A 17,500-nucleotide genomic window follows, 5' to 3' on the forward strand; every position below is an offset into this window, starting at 1 on the left:
TTCTCGGATGGACGTTAAACTGGATGTAACATCTTCCAGAATCCCCCCTCTGCATTCTCCCCCCACCCCTCCCCCTTCCCTCTCTCCCTCGCTCTTTCTCTCTCCCTCCCTCTATCCCTCTTCCTCCCTTTCCCTAATGACTGACAGTTTAGTTTCGAATTTAAAGCTGTTTTCCCATAGGGTAGCATATATGAATCAGATTCGGAGTGAGCCGACCGGAGGTGTGCAAAGGTCGCTGCATGTGCGACCATGCATGCAGGCAGGCCTTTGCCAGGTAGACAGCATGGGTTTTAAATGCTCCTGCCTGGTTTTCAATAGAACCAAGCTGTTAAAAAGAAAATGTTGCTGTTTCATTGCACTTTATCACCCTTCCACTCCCCTCACATGACATTCTCTTCCCCACCCCTTACATGACATTCTCTTCCCCTCACGCTGCCTTCCCTTCCCCACCCCTTACATGACCTCCCCTTCCCCACCCCTCACATGACCTTCTCTTCCCCTCATGCTGCTTTCCCTTCCCCTCATGCTGCCTTCCCTTCCCCGCTCCTCACACTCCCTCCCCCGCTCCTCACGTTGCTTTCCCTTCCCCTCACGCTGCCTTCCCTTCCCCTCACATGACCTTCCCTTCCCCTCGCCTCACGTGTACCTCCTCCACCTCCCCTACCCATTCCCCAAGGACATCTCCCAGCAGTTTGCATGTACTGCATTAACATGCTGTTTTAACGTACCCCATCTTGGTCAATCCTATATTACCACCCCCCCCCCAATCCCCCACTTTCCACAAGTATACTCCATTGGCCCACAGATGGCCTGACCAAAGAGTCACATTCTCTCCACTCACTCGCCAGGGCCATCTGGAGTGAGGCTCAGATAAGGAGCTGTTTTTCATGCTGTGTTTGTGATTTTAAGCCCTACAAGACCCATCTGTACTTTCTCAAAGCCTCTCTTTGTTTGTTAGTGATTGATCAGTTCTCGTTGAACCATTTTTATACTCATAAAATCATATACATATTGCCTTGTTGGGGACTCTCTCCCCTCATAAAATATATAAATATAACCACTCATAAAATATAACCACGCCTTGTTAAGATTACATACCTACTCGATGTAACTTGTGTAGAGTTGGAGACTGCTTGGGACTCGCTCTAGGTTTTCTTTCCATGCGCGTGTGCTGCCTTTTATTTTTGTCATTTAATAAACAGCCTTAATTGAATTATGAAGTCTTTTCTGTTTCAAGGTGTTCAAAATTTCTACAAGCCAAAAGACCCCGAGGACCCAAAAGACCAAGACACCCCAAAGTTCTCAAGGACCCAAAAGTCCCTGAGGACACAAAAGACCCAGGTGACCCAAAAGTCCCAGAGGACCCAAAAGACCCAGGTGACCCAAAATATCCTGAGGACCTAAAAGATGCCGAAGACACTGTAGACCCTTTAAGACTCTACTACAAATGGATGAGGTGTGTGTGTGTGTGTGTGTGTGTGTGTGTGTGTGTGTGTGTGTGTGTGTGTGTGTGTGTGTGTGTGTGTGTGTGTGTGTGTGTGTGTGTGTCATGTTTTTGTGGAGTTCCACTGAAGCATTCTGATGTGCGGGCTCTATTTATTTCTCTTTCGTTTTCCTGTGTAGTATCCATCATTTGCACCTGTTTTTGAAAGTTTGTTGCTACATGGATTAAGGATCCCTGTTCTGGTTTGTTGTTTTCTTGCTCGTGTACAAATCTCATCTGATAGCTATTGAGCTTTTCACATACTCCGCTTATCCAACACACGAAGTTCTGTGCACTTGGATAAGCTTCATCTCTTCCTATGTGTTCATGCCATTGATGCTTGGCCTACTGTCAGTTCTGTCACAAAACTTATAATAATTTTCATGCCAATTAAATAATTCCATTTTGGGAAATGACCCCCTTCATTCAGGACTTGAATAAAGAGAGGCAAGGCATGGTGGGATCCCTGCATGACACAAGTGCCCAAACCTGCTTTTGCATCAGCTTGTATCACAAAAGCAGACTGCACATCAAAAAACTTCAATATGGGCAAAACTTGTTGAATGTGCTGGAATGCCGCATCTTGCTCATTGCCCCAATGTCAATCAATGTTTTTCTTCAGCATTGGCCTTAGTGGAGCTGAAAGAATGGATAGGTTTGGGAAGAACTGGCTCAGATAACGTAATATTCCTAAGAAACGTTGCAAGTATTGCTTATTCTCGGGCTTAGAGTACTTAGAGTACAGTACTATTGCTTATTTTCGGGCTTAGAGTACTTAGAGTACTATTGCTTATTTTCGGGCTTAGTCAATGGTTCTCACTTTTTCTGGGTCTGGCTCTCGGCCCTCATTAGACACCACATTGCCAACACTAGATCGGCCACTCGGTAGAGTGCAATACCTCCGCCAAGATGATTAGTTACATTTTTGAATCACTGATGGACCGGATCTGGATTCAGTCCAGAATTAAAATTTAACAGCTCGTTTTTGTCAACTAACTCATCCACAAGTTTCGGCCGAATTTGTCCATAACTTTTTCAGATATCATGCCATGTATCATTTTCTCCCAATCACTCAATGGTGAAGAATCACTTAAAAAAATCGTTGATCCAGATCTTCACCAAAACCTAATCATTTAGTCGGTGTCACATACCCATGCTCTCCATCATATTTTGGCCAAATCCATCCACAGCTTTTTGAGATATCCTGTTCACAAGCAGACAAACAAACAAACTGACAAAACCACCTTAGGAGGTGGAGGGAATAATTCATCTCACTCATGCGGAATTGAAACGTATTTTGTTGAACTTCACGTTGTTCTCTCTAGCATGCCATAGCACTTGCTTGAGAATGCGGGCATGGTTAACAACATATTTTGCTGCAATTATCAGATCACTGAAAAACACTTTGACACCACCTATGTCACCAAACAGCGAATATGTTCATACAGTGCCTTCAGAAAGTATTCACACTCCTTGACTTTTTCGCATTTTGGTGTGTTACAGCCTGAATATAAAATAGAATAAATTCAATTTTTTTGTCACCGATCTACACAAAATGCCGCATAATGACAAAGTGAAAACATGTTTTTGGAGTTTTTTTACAAATGAATTAAAAAAGAAAAGCTGAAATGTCTTCCATCAAAAATATTCAACCCCTTTGCTATCAGGTCAGGTCAGGTATGGGAGCATGTGCCAGAACAGCACGTCGCTGCGTCCACTTTCCACTAGTACTCCAGGGGCCTCCGTCTGGCCATCCCCCAGGCAGATGCCAGGCCCATCCCCATCTCCTTGAGATGCCGGTCAACCTGCTGCAACCACGAGGCACGTGGTCGGCCCATTGGCCTCCTCCACTCACGAGACTCCCTCGCTGAGAGAATCTGGTGGGCAGGATCAGCATCAGGAAAACGAGCCACATGTCCATACAGCCGCAACTGACGCTCACGGACTATGCAGGTAACAAATCTCATCTGAGTCTCTCTCAGCAACCGCTCGTTGGACACAAAATCCGACCAGCGATAGCCAAGGATTCTCCGAAGAGACCTGGTACCAAAGGAATTAAGTCTCCGTCTCAGATCCTGGTCAGAGTCCAAGTTTCGCATCCATAGAGCAAGACTGGAAGCACCAAGGACCTGAAGACTCAGACTTTCGTCCTCCCGCACAGGTACAGGCAGCGCCACACTCCATGATCCAGTGAATCCATGACTCCCCAGGCCCGACCCAGACATCTATTGACCTCTGACTCACAGCCAGCAGAAACATGAATATCACTGCCAAGGTAAGTGAATCTCTCCACGACCTCAACATCCTCACCACAAACAGACACAGACAGGACAGCAGCATCCAAGATGTCATTTATAGCCTGGATCTTAGTTTTGACCCAAGAAACCCGTAATCCCAGCGGCTCTGACTCCTCATTCAGCACCTCGAGGGCGCCCAAAAGGATATCTAAAGTCTCCACAAAGATGACTGCATCATCTGCGAAATCAAGGTCCCAGATCTTGACATTCCCAAACGATGCACCGTAGCTTGATCTCTCCGACATCCTCCCTAGAATCCAGTCCATACAAGTGCTGAAAAGTGTGGGGGGCAGTGCACACCCCTGACGAACTCCAGTAAAAACTGGAAATAAGTCAGAGATTGTACCACCACATTTCACAGCACACTCACAGCACATTCACAGCACACTTTGCTATGACACTCCAAAATGAGTTCAGGTGCATCCAATTTCTTTTGATCATCCTTGAGATGTCTCTAAAACTTGATTGGAGTCCACCTGTGCCCAATTTAAATGATTGGACATGATTTAGAAAGAAAAAAACACACCTTTCTATGTAAGGACCTACAGTTGACAGTGCATTTCAGAGCAGAAACTCCACCATCATGTCCAAGGAACTGCCCATAGAACTCTGAGATAGAAGTGTGAGGAGGGTATAAACAATTTCTGGAGTGTTGAAAGTTCCCAAAAGCACAGTGAGCTCCATCATTAGGAATGGAAAGAATACAGAACTACCCAGAATCTTCCGAGAACTGGCTGTGCGCCCAAACTGAGCAACCAGGCAAGGAGGATATCAGTCATGGAGATAATGAAGAACCCAATGACCACTCTGACAGAACTACAGAGTTCCTTGGCTGAAATAGAGAACCTGCCGGAAGGACAACAGTCTCTGCAGCACTTTTATTTACAAATCTCAGCTTTATGGGAGAGTGGCCAGATGGAAGCCACTCCTGAGAAAAAGGTACATGAGAACACACTTGAAGTTTGCAACAAGGCATGTGAAAGACTAGAAGCATGAGGCAAAATTTTCTGTGCTCTGATGAGACAAAACTTGAACTGTTTGGCCTGAATGCAAAGCGCTATGTCTGGCGGAAACTGAGCACGGCTCATCACTCATCTAACACCATCCCTACCATGAAGCATGGTGGTGGCATCATCGTGCTCTGGGGATGTGCTTTTCACTGCTTTTCATCGTGCTTTTCAGTGGCAGGAACTGGGAGACTTGTAAAAATAAAGGGAACAATGATTGGAGCCAAATACAGGCAAATCCTTGAGGAGAACCTGCTTCAGAGAGTAAAAAACCTTTAGACAGCGGTGAATATTTATGTTCAAACAGAACAATGACCCCAAGCATACAGCCAAAACAATACTGGAATGGCTTCAGAAAAAGAACATGAAAGTCCTTGAGTGGCCCTGCCAAAGCCCAGACTTGGATCCCATTGATAGTCTATGAAAAGACAAAGATTGCTGTTGCCAGAGCTTGAGCAAATCTGCAAGGAAGAATGAGAAAAAAATCCTCAAATCCAGATGTGCATGAGCTGATACAGACATACCCAAGAAGACTCAAAGCTGTAATCACTGGCAAAGGCACTTCTACAAAGTATTGACTTGGGGTTGAATCCTTATTGAAGCAAAACATTTCAGATTTTCATTTTTAATTAATTTGTGCTTATGAGGTATTTTGTGTTGATTGGTGACAAAAATTTAAATTTAATCCATTTTAAATTCAGGCTGTAACGCAACAAAATGTGAAGAAGTCAAGGGGTGTGAATACTTTCTGAAGGCACTGGATATGCAGTATATTGCTGTGAACACATAAAAATGAGACATCAATGAAAGTGTTATGTGAAAATAAAGAAATAACATCTTGTGTTTTGTGTGTTTAATGTGTAAGCAGGTGCAGGTGAGGAACAGCATAACTTAATTGTATGGCAAGGTAGTGTTGTGATTGGCAACTGAGGAAAAAGAACCAAAGACCTCCTCCTGTGTCCAGGTTCTTTGTTTATCCTTGTAAATGGCCCACAGAAGTAGTACTAGCTGTCGCCAGCAAACTGAATGTCACAGTGGATGCATGTGTAAACATACCTGAATGCATGTTGAGCTGCACACACACAAACTATTTATATGTACAACCTTTCAGTTAGTCTGCTTATGGTAACTCTTTAAGATAAAGAAGGACAGAATGATGTAGAAAGTCAAGTCTTTACATACCTCACAATGTCATTGATGGCAATGCTAAGCTTCCGACCATCCAACGTTTCAATTTTAATGCTACAACCAACCAATGCCTGGCCAAAAAGAAAGACAAGTATTATTACAGTGAAAACATTTGCATCAAAATAAAAGACTGCTTTCATGACATTTTTTTCAGGCTGATAAGTTGTGAAAAGGAAAACTGCTATGTCACATGTCAGCCAGGCCAAACCTCGGGTTGGTCTCATTGGCATTCCCAATTTTGAGCACATCTACATATTACTAAAACTCTCATCATTTATGTATGTATGTATGTTCTCAAAAAACAGCCAAAACGGTACAAGATAGTGCAAAAAATTTCAGCCCACCTTACTCACCATTCTCCTGCGGTGTGCAGTATCAAGTTTCATTCAAATCAGGCAACGAAAAAAAATATTAAAAAATCAATTCCCGATTCAGTCAAGTACTCTTCGGGATTATCTATCTATAATTCCAGCAATCTCTGTGTGTGTGTGTGTGTGTGTGTGTGTGTGTGTGTGTGTGTGTGTGTGTGTGTGTGTGTGTGTGTGTGTGTGTGTGTGTGTGTGTGTGTGTGTGTCTGTGACCGCTGTTTCTCGACAACCACTGGTCCGATCTAATTGACGGGTTACAACGGGTTACATTACGGCCATTACGGGTTACAACGTACGGACTTCTGGAGAGTGATGACTCCGTGTATTCTAATAATTTCTCGATTTCTTATGCGCATTTATAGATAAACACAATGCCGCAAGTTATGATCGTTTTCATATGAGACGGTGCATAAATTTCGGTAACATCAGAGTGCTGGTATGCTCCGAACCAGGAAGTAATTTTTTTCTCTCTTCTCTTCTCTTTTTGTTTTTCCTTGCGACGACATTGCGAAAAGGCAAAATACATTGGCGCTAATTGAATAATTGGCCATTAAAACCTAAATTGAGAATCATCGTAACTGTGATATGCGAACTTCCACGCCACGCACGTATGGGCACGCGAGAGCGAAGAAACGGCCTGTGTGGTTGTAATATTTATTTATAATATATATTTTTTTTTTATGGGCACGTACGAATTTGATAAATGCAAACAACCTCAGCGGTATAGTTCGCTGGAGCTATCTTTTTTTATTTATTCCATTTTATTTTTGAAATGATTTTTTTTATCAACCGCTGTCACAACGGGAACCCAATGGGTTCACGGGTCGTCCAGTAATTCATAAAGATGGGATCCCAGGTTTTAATTCCATGTACTGCATTGATTTATCAACTGTTGTCTAATGTCCTTGTCTTGTATGTCATATCTGAGGGGTAGTTTTAAATCCCCATTTTAAAAAAAAGCCCAAAATCCCCTTTTCAGAGGCAAAAACAAAAGTTATATTCAAATGGTGTGAGGATATTCAGCCTGGCAAAATTCTGGGGAAGATGTATGACAATAGGTGGTAACTCCAGAGAAAAGAACAAATATCTGTGCAGAATTTTGCAACCACAGCATCATCCCTTCATGAGTGGAGAAGGGAGGAGCTGGGGAACCATTTTGGATCTCTCTTGTATGAGGGTGATAACATTAATGCATGTGCCTCTATCAACAACAACTTGAAAAACTGCTGTGGTGAATAATGAGCTGTTGAAGCAGTGCAAGAGCCCTGGGGATGTTGGCAGCCTGAAAAATAGTGCAGTAAAATTGCAGACTCATAACAAGCCAGTAATGTCACCAAACTAAAACCAACACTCTTCAGGCCCAAAACAGGACCACTGCTATGCTACTTAGCTGTTAGTAGAATAAACTCCAAAAACTGGATGAAAGCTGTCTCCACGCAATTGCTTTTCCAAATCCACAATAGAACGCTGATATGTATCACATCAGAATTCGCCTGACACCCTTCTGTCTCAACTTTACTTCCTCCACTCTCTTACATCTCGTCTCTCTCCTCTCTCTCCCCACATCTTTCTCAGAATCCCCCGACTATTCAACTCTCAGATGCCCAGCACAATAATTCTCCAGACTTCATTCTTTGCCTCAACTGTACTGCTGCACCTTTCTTGTGACTTAACCCCCCTCAGATTTTCTCTGCCAATCTCTCAAATGTCGCCATCTGGTTCCTCAATTTGTTCCCCCCCCCATGCTCCTCCCACTATTTCTGTTAAAACATAAACAGCAATCATTGGGTTGGTTCAAGCAACAGCTTGTTTGAAACAGCCATATAGAGCTGATATGCATGCTGAATTTTAAATTTGTTCACAGCAGGGTTTTCCACACTTTCTGAAATACCTGCATATTAAATAACAAAGTTGGTGTATGAAAACCTTGAAGACCGGGGTATGGGGATCACCAAGGCCCCCATTCGCTGGAGGTATCTGATGCTCCCTCGTGCATTCTTAACCATTTTGGGTAACAAAATGCATATTTAAAACCTTTGATATTGATGAGTGTAAATTGGGAAATGTTACAGTATGTGGACATTAAGTTTAAATAATTTTACTCAACACTAAATAAGTATGATCTATTTTTAAGAAAAGGGATCACAAATTGATGATAGTTGAACAGAATGGTACATGAGAAACACCTGCTCCTGAGGGGACTGAAAATATATTTAAGGCCTACGGAGTAGCCAGCATACCCTCGAGTTCAGCAGCTGTTGTTGCCACCAAGTGTTCATTTTCACTTGTGGTCACAGTTGCGGGCTTTTCCCCCAATTTTATTTGTTAACTAGCAATTACAACCCGTCGCTTCGCTGGCGGGGATATTAAGGTAGGGTGAAGTAAGATGGAGGGGAGGGAGAGAGGTGGGAGGGAGAGAGGAGGGAGAGGGGCGGGAGGGGGAGAGGGGGAGGAAGAAAGGATGGAGGAGATTGAGAGAGAGAATGAAGGGAGGGTGGAGAGAGGCGGGAGATGGAGAGAGAGAGACGAGAGAGGGGGAGAGAGTAGGGAGAGAGAGGCGAGGAGAGGGGTGGGAGGAGGGAGGGCTGATGGAGGAGGGAGCTGGGGGTGGGTGGGAAAAGTGGGGGAGGGGAGGGTGGGGAGAGCAATGCCAAACAAAACATCACTCTACACTTGGGGATGGGGGTTCAGGGGGAGGGGGTGTGGGTGGGTGTGACGAGGAGGATAGAGAGGAGTGGGGGAAGTGGGGTTGGGAGGAGGTAAGCATGAGAGGAGGGGTTCTCGACTTGCGTTTGGTAGTGGGAGTTGTGGAGAAGGTGGGCGGTAGTACAGGATTGTACGAAATGGGGTATGTTAAAACAGCATGTTCATACAGCACACAGAGATTGCCGGGAGATGTCCATGGGGGTGGAGAGGGGAGGGGGTTTCGGAGGAGGTAAGCATGAGGGGAGGGGGAGGAAAGGCAGCATGAGGGGATGGGAAGGCAGTGCAAGGGGAAGGGAAGAGAAGGGAGAGTGAGGGGCTGGCATCATGAGGGGAGGGAAAAGAAGGGCCTATTGTGATTATTGTGATTATTGGCAGGTTTTTTTTGTCTACTATGTCAAGGCTCGTGTAAGAGCTAAAAAGTATTCGCACACCTCACAATGTTTCCCCATGCTCATCATTCCTGGCTCGTATGTGCTTCCTTGATGGCAATCATGTATGATGTAATTATTCACGGCAACACGGCTATCTCATAGGCATAGGAAACAACAGTATTTTGTGAACCCTCCTTGCATGAACCCCCTCTATTAATTATAATTGAGGAACTAACCTTTCAAATTTGATCTGTCTCATCACGAAAACTTGACATGAAAAGGAAAACCAAAAACAGATTTAGAATCAGTGTCCCAAGGGTCATCTAATTATATCTGCTGAAAATGACTTCTGGCCAGTGTTTTTGGCTTCAGTGTGATACGAACCTCTCAGATATTGTTGTGTCCAGTCAGGAAGATCACTTTCACAAGAAAATATATTTTAAATAACTCAGAAAGAACATAATTTGCCTTAGGCAATGTTTCATTCATGATGCATGGACTTCCTCAAGCTTAAACACCAGTTCGAGCCCACAGCCATTTTTATATCTCATTCACAACTCGTTTCCAACCAAGTACCAGAGCACGCAATTTTCAGGGTGTCGGAATAAAGCCATGTCATCATTTGAGTTCCGCTCCTGGATTCTGTTCACTCCTGATACACATGTAATTTCACTGAAATGCCTTTTGTTATTCTACAAATATTTCTTTCATTAATGCAAATTTCCTTTTGAAGTGGACACACAGTGCTGGCCTATTCTGACTTCTCTGATAATTATTGAAATGGGCATAATCTGCCATACACGTAAGAGGTTATAAAAGAGATGTTGAAAATCCAAGTCCACAATAAGAACAGATATAAACCACAGTGAAACTTTCTGTACCTGAAGAAGAGACAGAGGCATTGTGCAATGCAGATTGTTTCCTTTCCTCAAGAAGATTTCATGTGGCTTTTCTCGCACAATAAACACAACATCGGCTGGTACCATGTTGGAGCACTATTAAATACAATAGAATCAAGGGTGGGGAAGTAAGGAAGGAAGAGAGGTCCATCCATAAAATATCAAAGACCTCCAGCATAGAAAAAGTTTGCATGGTTAGAATTTTAAAGTATCAGTCCCAGGCAGGTGTCTTTGCTCTAAGACCAAGGCCACACAAAATTATTTCTTCCAAAGTGACAACTGGATGGTCATAGGATAATTATAGAAAATCATGGAAAGTTGCCATGGCTACGACGCACGAGGCCACAACAACCAATGCCAAAGGACTGGCCGTCATGGCTTCCACTGTGAAAACCAAGAAGGCGAACAATGATTGGTCAATATGGAATGCATCAAAAGTACAGTAGCAGATGTTGTGAGTGCAGTAACAGGAGAAGAACAAAATGGCATGGGCAAAATCTCACTGGTAGAAGTGTCTCACAATTTTGGCAGTTTTACTAGTCAGGCAGAGGCAACGACATCGGAGTAATAAGAGGAATTTGTGGATCCAGTAGGGGCTTCTGAGGTAAGAAGGCCTTAATTTGAGAAATGTTAACAGTGCTTTCCTGTCGCTTCACTGAAGGATTTAATAAAAAGACAGTATGTTGTAATTCACAAACATATTACATGTCTATCTACATTCGGGGTGGGGGAGGGGGAGCTGTGTTACGTTTGTGGTGGGGTAGGGGGAGTTAGATATTTCCATAGAGCAGATAGGAATGTATAGAGTGGCATGGTCCGTGTACGAGTAGTTCGCCATCTTGATGTAATAAGAAGGGAAATGTTGGCTTAAGAATTGTCTTCTTTGAATGTGCTCCATACAGAGGGTGGTGTGTGGGAATAATTTGAGATTATGGTAAGGAAATTGTGTGTACAACCTCTATGTCAACCTCGACCGGGGGACGCTGGGATACTCGGCCCGAGAGTGTGGAGGGGTGTTTGTCGCCTCCCAAGGGGCGGAGCTATGAACAGCTTCAGGGGCGAAGTTAGAGACACCTCCCAAGGGGGCAGAGCGTTGCGCCAGGAGAAAAGAGGGTGGAGCTAATCGGGCAGTTATAAGTCTGAAGAGAACACGGCTGGGAGTTGGGTGTAGAGGAACACGATGGAGGGAAGAAAAAGTCAGAGAAAAATTAGTTTTAAGGAGGTCGTCCTGCCTGTCTGTCGATCATTTCATCGTCCCTGCTTTGCCCCATTTGTCGACCTACTCATGTCCCTTCGTCTCATCATCCTGGTCTTCGTCTCCCCATTGTCTGTTCGCCTCATCGCCTGCTCGTCCCTGCCATAACCAGAGCTGAGTCTCCTGGGTTTTGTTCCCTTCAGTCAGTAACTAAATCTGTGTGTGTGGCGCCATAGGGATTATTCACATTGTACATAATTATATATTTTCGATTTTGTGTCCCCTTTTCTTCCCTATCCCAACCCGACGTCGTCTCCTCCGTCACAATTACATAATCCGCTGTAGTGTCGTGGTAGCGGTGCTTAGAAGGCAGACACGAGCGGAGGAACAGTCGAGCCCGGCTTTGTTGCATAAGCGGGAGCGCGGGCGTACGTTGCCCGCAACTCTCCTTTATTACGTACTCAATGCACTCACGAGCCGCGGCGACTACGGCAACCACTACAACGCTTCAGGCGGCGCACACTCCTTATATCCCTGGCAGACACGATGATCACGCCGACCACTCCCCCACCATCATGCCCTGCCCCGCAGGCCCGCAGGCTACACCACACTCCTCCCTCCTAAAACCATGATTATTAAATGATCATCATCATAATAAGCATAAGCAGTACAAAATACCACGATATAAAAGCAGAGAAGGTACAAAAAAGAAAAAGCATAGTATAAAAGCACATCACATCATATAACGTGTCGATGCGAGCGAGCGGAGCTGCAACGGCCAGGTTCCGAAGACTGAGTTGCACAATGAACCTACAAAACCCTGACCGCGTTACCGATATGAAGCAGCAAGGCGAGAAGCACAGCAGCACTACGCAGCAAAAGCGCCCCCAGGCGGCTCATGCTTACATGCCCTCCGGCGAGGGTCGTGGCGACCTCCCGAGCAAACCTCCCCCGGCACCATCAAACGCCTCCGGCCGACAAGGCGGCACATCTCCCCCAGCCAGACTAGAAGCAGATAAACACTCCGAGGCTGGAAGCTCACTGTCCGGAAACCGTGGCGCCAACGCCAGACCCGACTGGCCTTGGGTGGGGACGCTGAACAGCGCCGTCGGCTGGATGCAACAAATACTCCACAACAACCCACGCACTACAATCAGTTGAGATTCCAACGCATGTCCAAACGGCCTCGGGCGAGAACAGAGAGCTGCGTCCCAGGTGCCAGGCACGTCTGACCTTGCCGAAACCAGAGGTGGGGGTAATGCTGAACAGCGCACCAGCCGTGGCTCCGAGTCGATCTCCGAGATTCACACGGCAATTAGACGGTAGCAACTCCATTCAAACCACACTTTAACCACAGACCCGCCACAAAGCAATAAGAACATCGCTGGTGCAATTGCAAACTCCTTTTTCCGTACAGCGCGTTTCCCCGATGAAATCCCTGCGCATGACACAGTAACCACCCGCGGCCCGGGGCAACGGGAGGCCAACAAAACCTCTTTATTTGCCACCATCGCTCCCAAAGCCTCCACATCACATTGATCATAATGCAAATCCCATCGATTGATCTCAGCCAAACCTATTCTCACACATGAACTGTCAGCATTTATTTCAACAACGTCAAACCGCATCACTTGAGCAATGAAAAACAAATACGCAATGAACAGCAACCCATGAACCACATCACGTGTCCGTCTCCCGGCTGTCGCCTCGACGTTGCGATCCGTGACCTTCTTGAACGCGACGGGCTCGCTGCAACTCCCCGTTGAGACTGCCTGAACAACACAGGCGCGCCTTGCATCATGAGCGCAGCCGAAGTGCGAGAGCTCAGCGTGAGAGCTGGCACGGCTCCCGTTGCTCCCGAACCGCACATCAACGTTGCAGGAAGCAATGAACGGCAGCTCACGTTGCATTGTCGCGGCCCCCGTCGCCGGAACCTCACCCTTGCGTCTCGAGGGAGGCCCGGGCCCACACGGAGGTACGTCCTCCGAGGGAGGCACAGGTGCACCTGGAGGTACGAACTCCGAAACAGGAACTGCGAGCCCCACCCCTCGCACCACCAACCGCGGGAGCGCAACCCGCTGGGCAACCACGACGTGCGCCCCGCCAACCGCCGGCAGCGCTTCACCGGCATACGCGTGCGATGCGAGGGCAGCACGAGTGGACTCAACTCGACACCCGATCAGTGCCCCGATCACTTCGACCTCCACTGGCATCGGTCCTGTCACCGCCGGACCAACCGAAACCAGGCTCAACATGGGCAGCATCAGTGCCCCGGTCACCTCAACCTCCCCTGCCATTGATCTTGTCACCTCCGGACCAATTGAAGGCAGGTCTAACACCGGCAGTATCTCCCGTTCCGGGTCGCTGGGATCTCTGTGCCCAGGCTGCAAACCTCGACCCGGGGCGTTACCGTGTACGCCATGCACCGAACACCGTACCGGCAGTAGGTCGCGACCCGGGACGGAAGGATCGCTTCGCACACCGCCATCTATGACTGTTATGATGGGCAATGACTCTCGGCACACCCACCGTAGACGTCCCCGAGTGCTCAGACCGCCGTCCGAGTGATTGCCTTGCAACGCTCGTCCACGACCCGCGCCGCAGACCGTGCGCGCGGCCGTGCGCGCCTGGAACATCGCACTGACCTCCGGATCTTCTGCTGCGCACCAACCATCGAGACCCCGGACATTCCTCAGAGCTTGCGCGACGTCCAACGCCGCATCCGAGCTGAACTGCGTGTCCTCGTTCTTTAGCCGTGACCTTGCAGAAATCATTCCCCAGATTTGTCGTGCCTCAATTAAACGAACTCCGAGCGCGGCCGTTGTCCACTCGACGTGACCGAAGTCGACTCCGCCGAAGGCGGGCACGCGTCTGTGCGCCGTTCCCCGACTTCCTGTCATGCCTGAGCTGGCCGCGCTGGCGAGCCTCCTGGCTCCGGAGCCTGTGCGCGCGGCGAGCGAACCTGCGATACGCTCTCCGCGATGCGTACTCCTCCGGAACCTCGAACCGCGCGGGGTGCGCTGAGTTACTCGCTGCCGATCCGAACCCAAACACCCTGCACACGCCGATCCGAACATCCTCGTCGCCAATCTGTAGTGTCGTGGTAGCGGTGCTTAGAAGGCAGACACGAGCGGAGGAACAGTCGAGCCCGGCTTTGTTGCATAAGCGGGAGCGCGGGCGTACGTTGCCCGCAACTCTCCTTTATTACGTACTCAATGCACTCACGAGCCGCGGCGACTACGGCAACCACTACAACGCCTCAGGCGGCGCGCACTCCTTATATCCCTGGCAGACACGATGATCACGCCGACCACTCCCCCACCATCATGCCCTGCCCAGCAGGTCCGCAGGCTACACCACAGCCTACACCAATTGAAGGCAGGTCTAACACCGGCAGTATCTCCCGTTCCGCAACTCTCCTTTATTACGTACTCTTCCCTATCCCAACCCGACGTCGTCTCCTCCGTCACAATTACATAATCCGCAAGTTATTGTTTGTGGTTCAGGAAGTCAACCTGTTAGTTTTAAAAGCTGTAAGGTTTTCGCTTCTCTTTTTGGTAGAGTGGTACAGTGGTACGTCTCTTTTTTGGTTGTGGTGAGAGTGGTACAGTATGGTGAGCAGAATGAAGGTCCGAGGTGAGATGGCAGTTGGAAACTGGCATGCAGTTTTGAATGAAAAAGTTTCGGAGTGTGCATACGCAAAAGATCCACGTTGCTTGGTATGCGTACTGTAAATTAACCTTGATGTGCTCACTTACTTGTGTCCTTCTGGTCTGGAAGCATGCTTGCTTGGGTGTTTTGGTGAGAGAGACAAAGTGGGGCAAAAGAGTGGAATAAGTGCAAATATTGAATACCGAACTAAAAGAGCCCTATGCAACGCATCTTTCGCATTTACCCACGAGACATATAGAAAGGGCCAACAAATACACATACTATCAAATAACTACCTTGTGATCTCTGTATGTTGTGTGCCATTGGCTCGGAGGCATGCAGTTTTACAGAACCGCAACAATATGTAAAAAAGGAATATGGCCTATGTAAAAAATAAATCATGGCCAGCAAAGAAAATGTTCAGGTGCAAAAGGGATAACCTTAACTCTGGAGTGTCTCCTCTCTATTTTGGTAGAGTATGCAAAGGTATTTTTTGTGCAAAGCAATGCCAGGACCAAGTGAAGTTTTTTTTTTTGCCATCTGTACAGCAGGAGTGAATAAATAATTCAGGTTATAAACAGGATTGTAAAAGAGCAAACCTCATCTCCCATCTTCTTGTAGGTTAACCGTGTGCCATCTCTCCATCCGGCTTTGATAGGAACACTCAAAATGCTTTCCTGCATAGTACTGCTCTGGCCATCTGCATTCAGAACCTGTCCCATCAAACATAAAATACTTGTACCAACTCACAAAAGTGAAGCAAGTCGTAAAATTTCTAAGATAGGTTGTCAATAAGTTTTTCCTCAACCACAAAGGCATGGTCCTGCACCAGTGAAACTTGGTCCAAATGGTAGAAAAATGGCTCTGGAACTTTATGAAAAGGGAAAACGTTTTTGACCACATGCGCCTCCCTGATGCATTATTTATTCTTTCATTCCAGTAATGATCTACATTTGTTGCTCATTCATACCTACAATTGTACAGGTATACTTATAAGAGTACTTGTTAACCCTTTTGGAACATTTTGGTAAAAACTAAATAGAATTGGTAGTTTCTCTAAACTTCTATGAAGTTTTGTCAAAGATCTATATGAACTAAAACAGGGAAGGGATGCCTAATGAGGAAAATAAAACCTAATTTCCAAACTTTCTCCGTGATAAGATAAATTTCTATGACTAGGCCCCAAAGACTAAAAGGAAGACCTTTTTTTCAAACAAGAATCTCGGTTCATGGAGGAGCTGAACAACAAAGGGTAGCAGGTGTACAGATTTACCAAAGGGTATGCCCACAAAGGAACAGAATGAGGGAAAAAAATTCAGCATGTTTAGAGATCAAGGAATGCATGGGTGAGTGCAGTAAATAGTGATGGGCAGTGCATTTGAAAGACTGTGAGGAAAATGAGACAATGGACAGAGGGAGACTATTCCAAACTCAAAATAATAAGGGGACAAATTAATGCAGGTTTGCAACCAAATTGGATATTGAGACAGTGAGAAGGTGAGGGTTTCTTGAAGAATGTATGTGACCTTTGCTGGCTTAAGGAAGGCCAAGGTTGGAGAGGGCAAGAGGAACAAACGCAGATTAAGTTTGTATAAAATAATGAACCCACCAACTTGTCACCAGTGAGAGTGTAACAGTCTATGAAAATGTTGAGATTCCATTAGCATTGAAGAACTTGTTTTGGATAGCTTCAAGAGGAACAAGGTGGGAAGCAGGTGCATAAGCCCAGGGTGGGGAAACATACTTCATCAAGCTCAGTGTGAAAGCCTTGTACACCATGATGAGCTCAGTCAGGAATGCTTAATTACTACAGAAAATACCAAGATGGCAATGAACCTTTGATGTTAGCTTGATGATGTTCCACTCAAGAAAGGTTAGGAAAGTAGTGAGGCAATGGAATTCCATGGGTTTCACATCTTCCAGTAGCTGTTCACAGAAGTGGATGGGATAGTTTGCTTGCTGATCCTTGTAAAAAGACAGTGTGAGAGCAAATGACTTGTCAACATGGGGGGGGGCAGTTGAGGACTTGGGGTTGGGGGGGGGACTGTGGATCTTGGGTTGGAGACTTGAAGAATAAAGGGGGAGGAGAGGATAGAGAGTTGAGGTGGAGGGGGGGGCAGAGAGGGGACAGAGCTTGGAGAGGGGAAGGGGTTTGAAGACTTGGGGCTGAGGACTTAAGGCTGGGAGGTGAAGGGGGGTGGGGGGGGTTGAGGACTCGAATAAGAAAGCGGTGGAGGACTTGATGTCACATTTTACATTATATCAAATTTCCGCAGGTCTCTGCTATCATGCTGTCAAAGGACATTCCTACCAAACCCCCCAAATATTCCACACT

At 46.4% G+C, this 17,500-nt stretch overlaps 1 protein-coding gene across 1 annotated transcript in view; it reads right to left on the bottom strand.

Moving 5' to 3' along the window:
- Positions 1-5,205: 5,205 nt before the first annotated feature.
- The window catches only part of LOC147030406 (dnaJ homolog subfamily B member 13-like), an 83,347-nt gene continuing 71,052 nt past the window's right edge, over positions 5,206-17,500 (bottom strand). The window contains exons 6-9 of the mRNA XM_085872183.1: positions 15,765-15,878; positions 10,302-10,415; positions 5,970-6,046; positions 5,206-5,248 (exon numbers count right to left, since the gene is read on the bottom strand). Coding sequence (XP_085728309.1) covers positions 5,206-5,248; positions 5,970-6,046; positions 10,302-10,415; positions 15,765-15,878 — 348 coding nt within the window. The remainder of the gene's footprint in view (positions 5,249-5,969; positions 6,047-10,301; positions 10,416-15,764; positions 15,879-17,500) is intronic.

This window comes from Eptatretus burgeri, chromosome 3 (assembly GCF_056783735.1).
Source record: "Eptatretus burgeri isolate ZD-2024b chromosome 3, Ebu_testis_v1, whole genome shotgun sequence".
Taxonomy (NCBI): domain Eukaryota; kingdom Metazoa; phylum Chordata; class Myxini; order Myxiniformes; family Myxinidae; genus Eptatretus; species Eptatretus burgeri.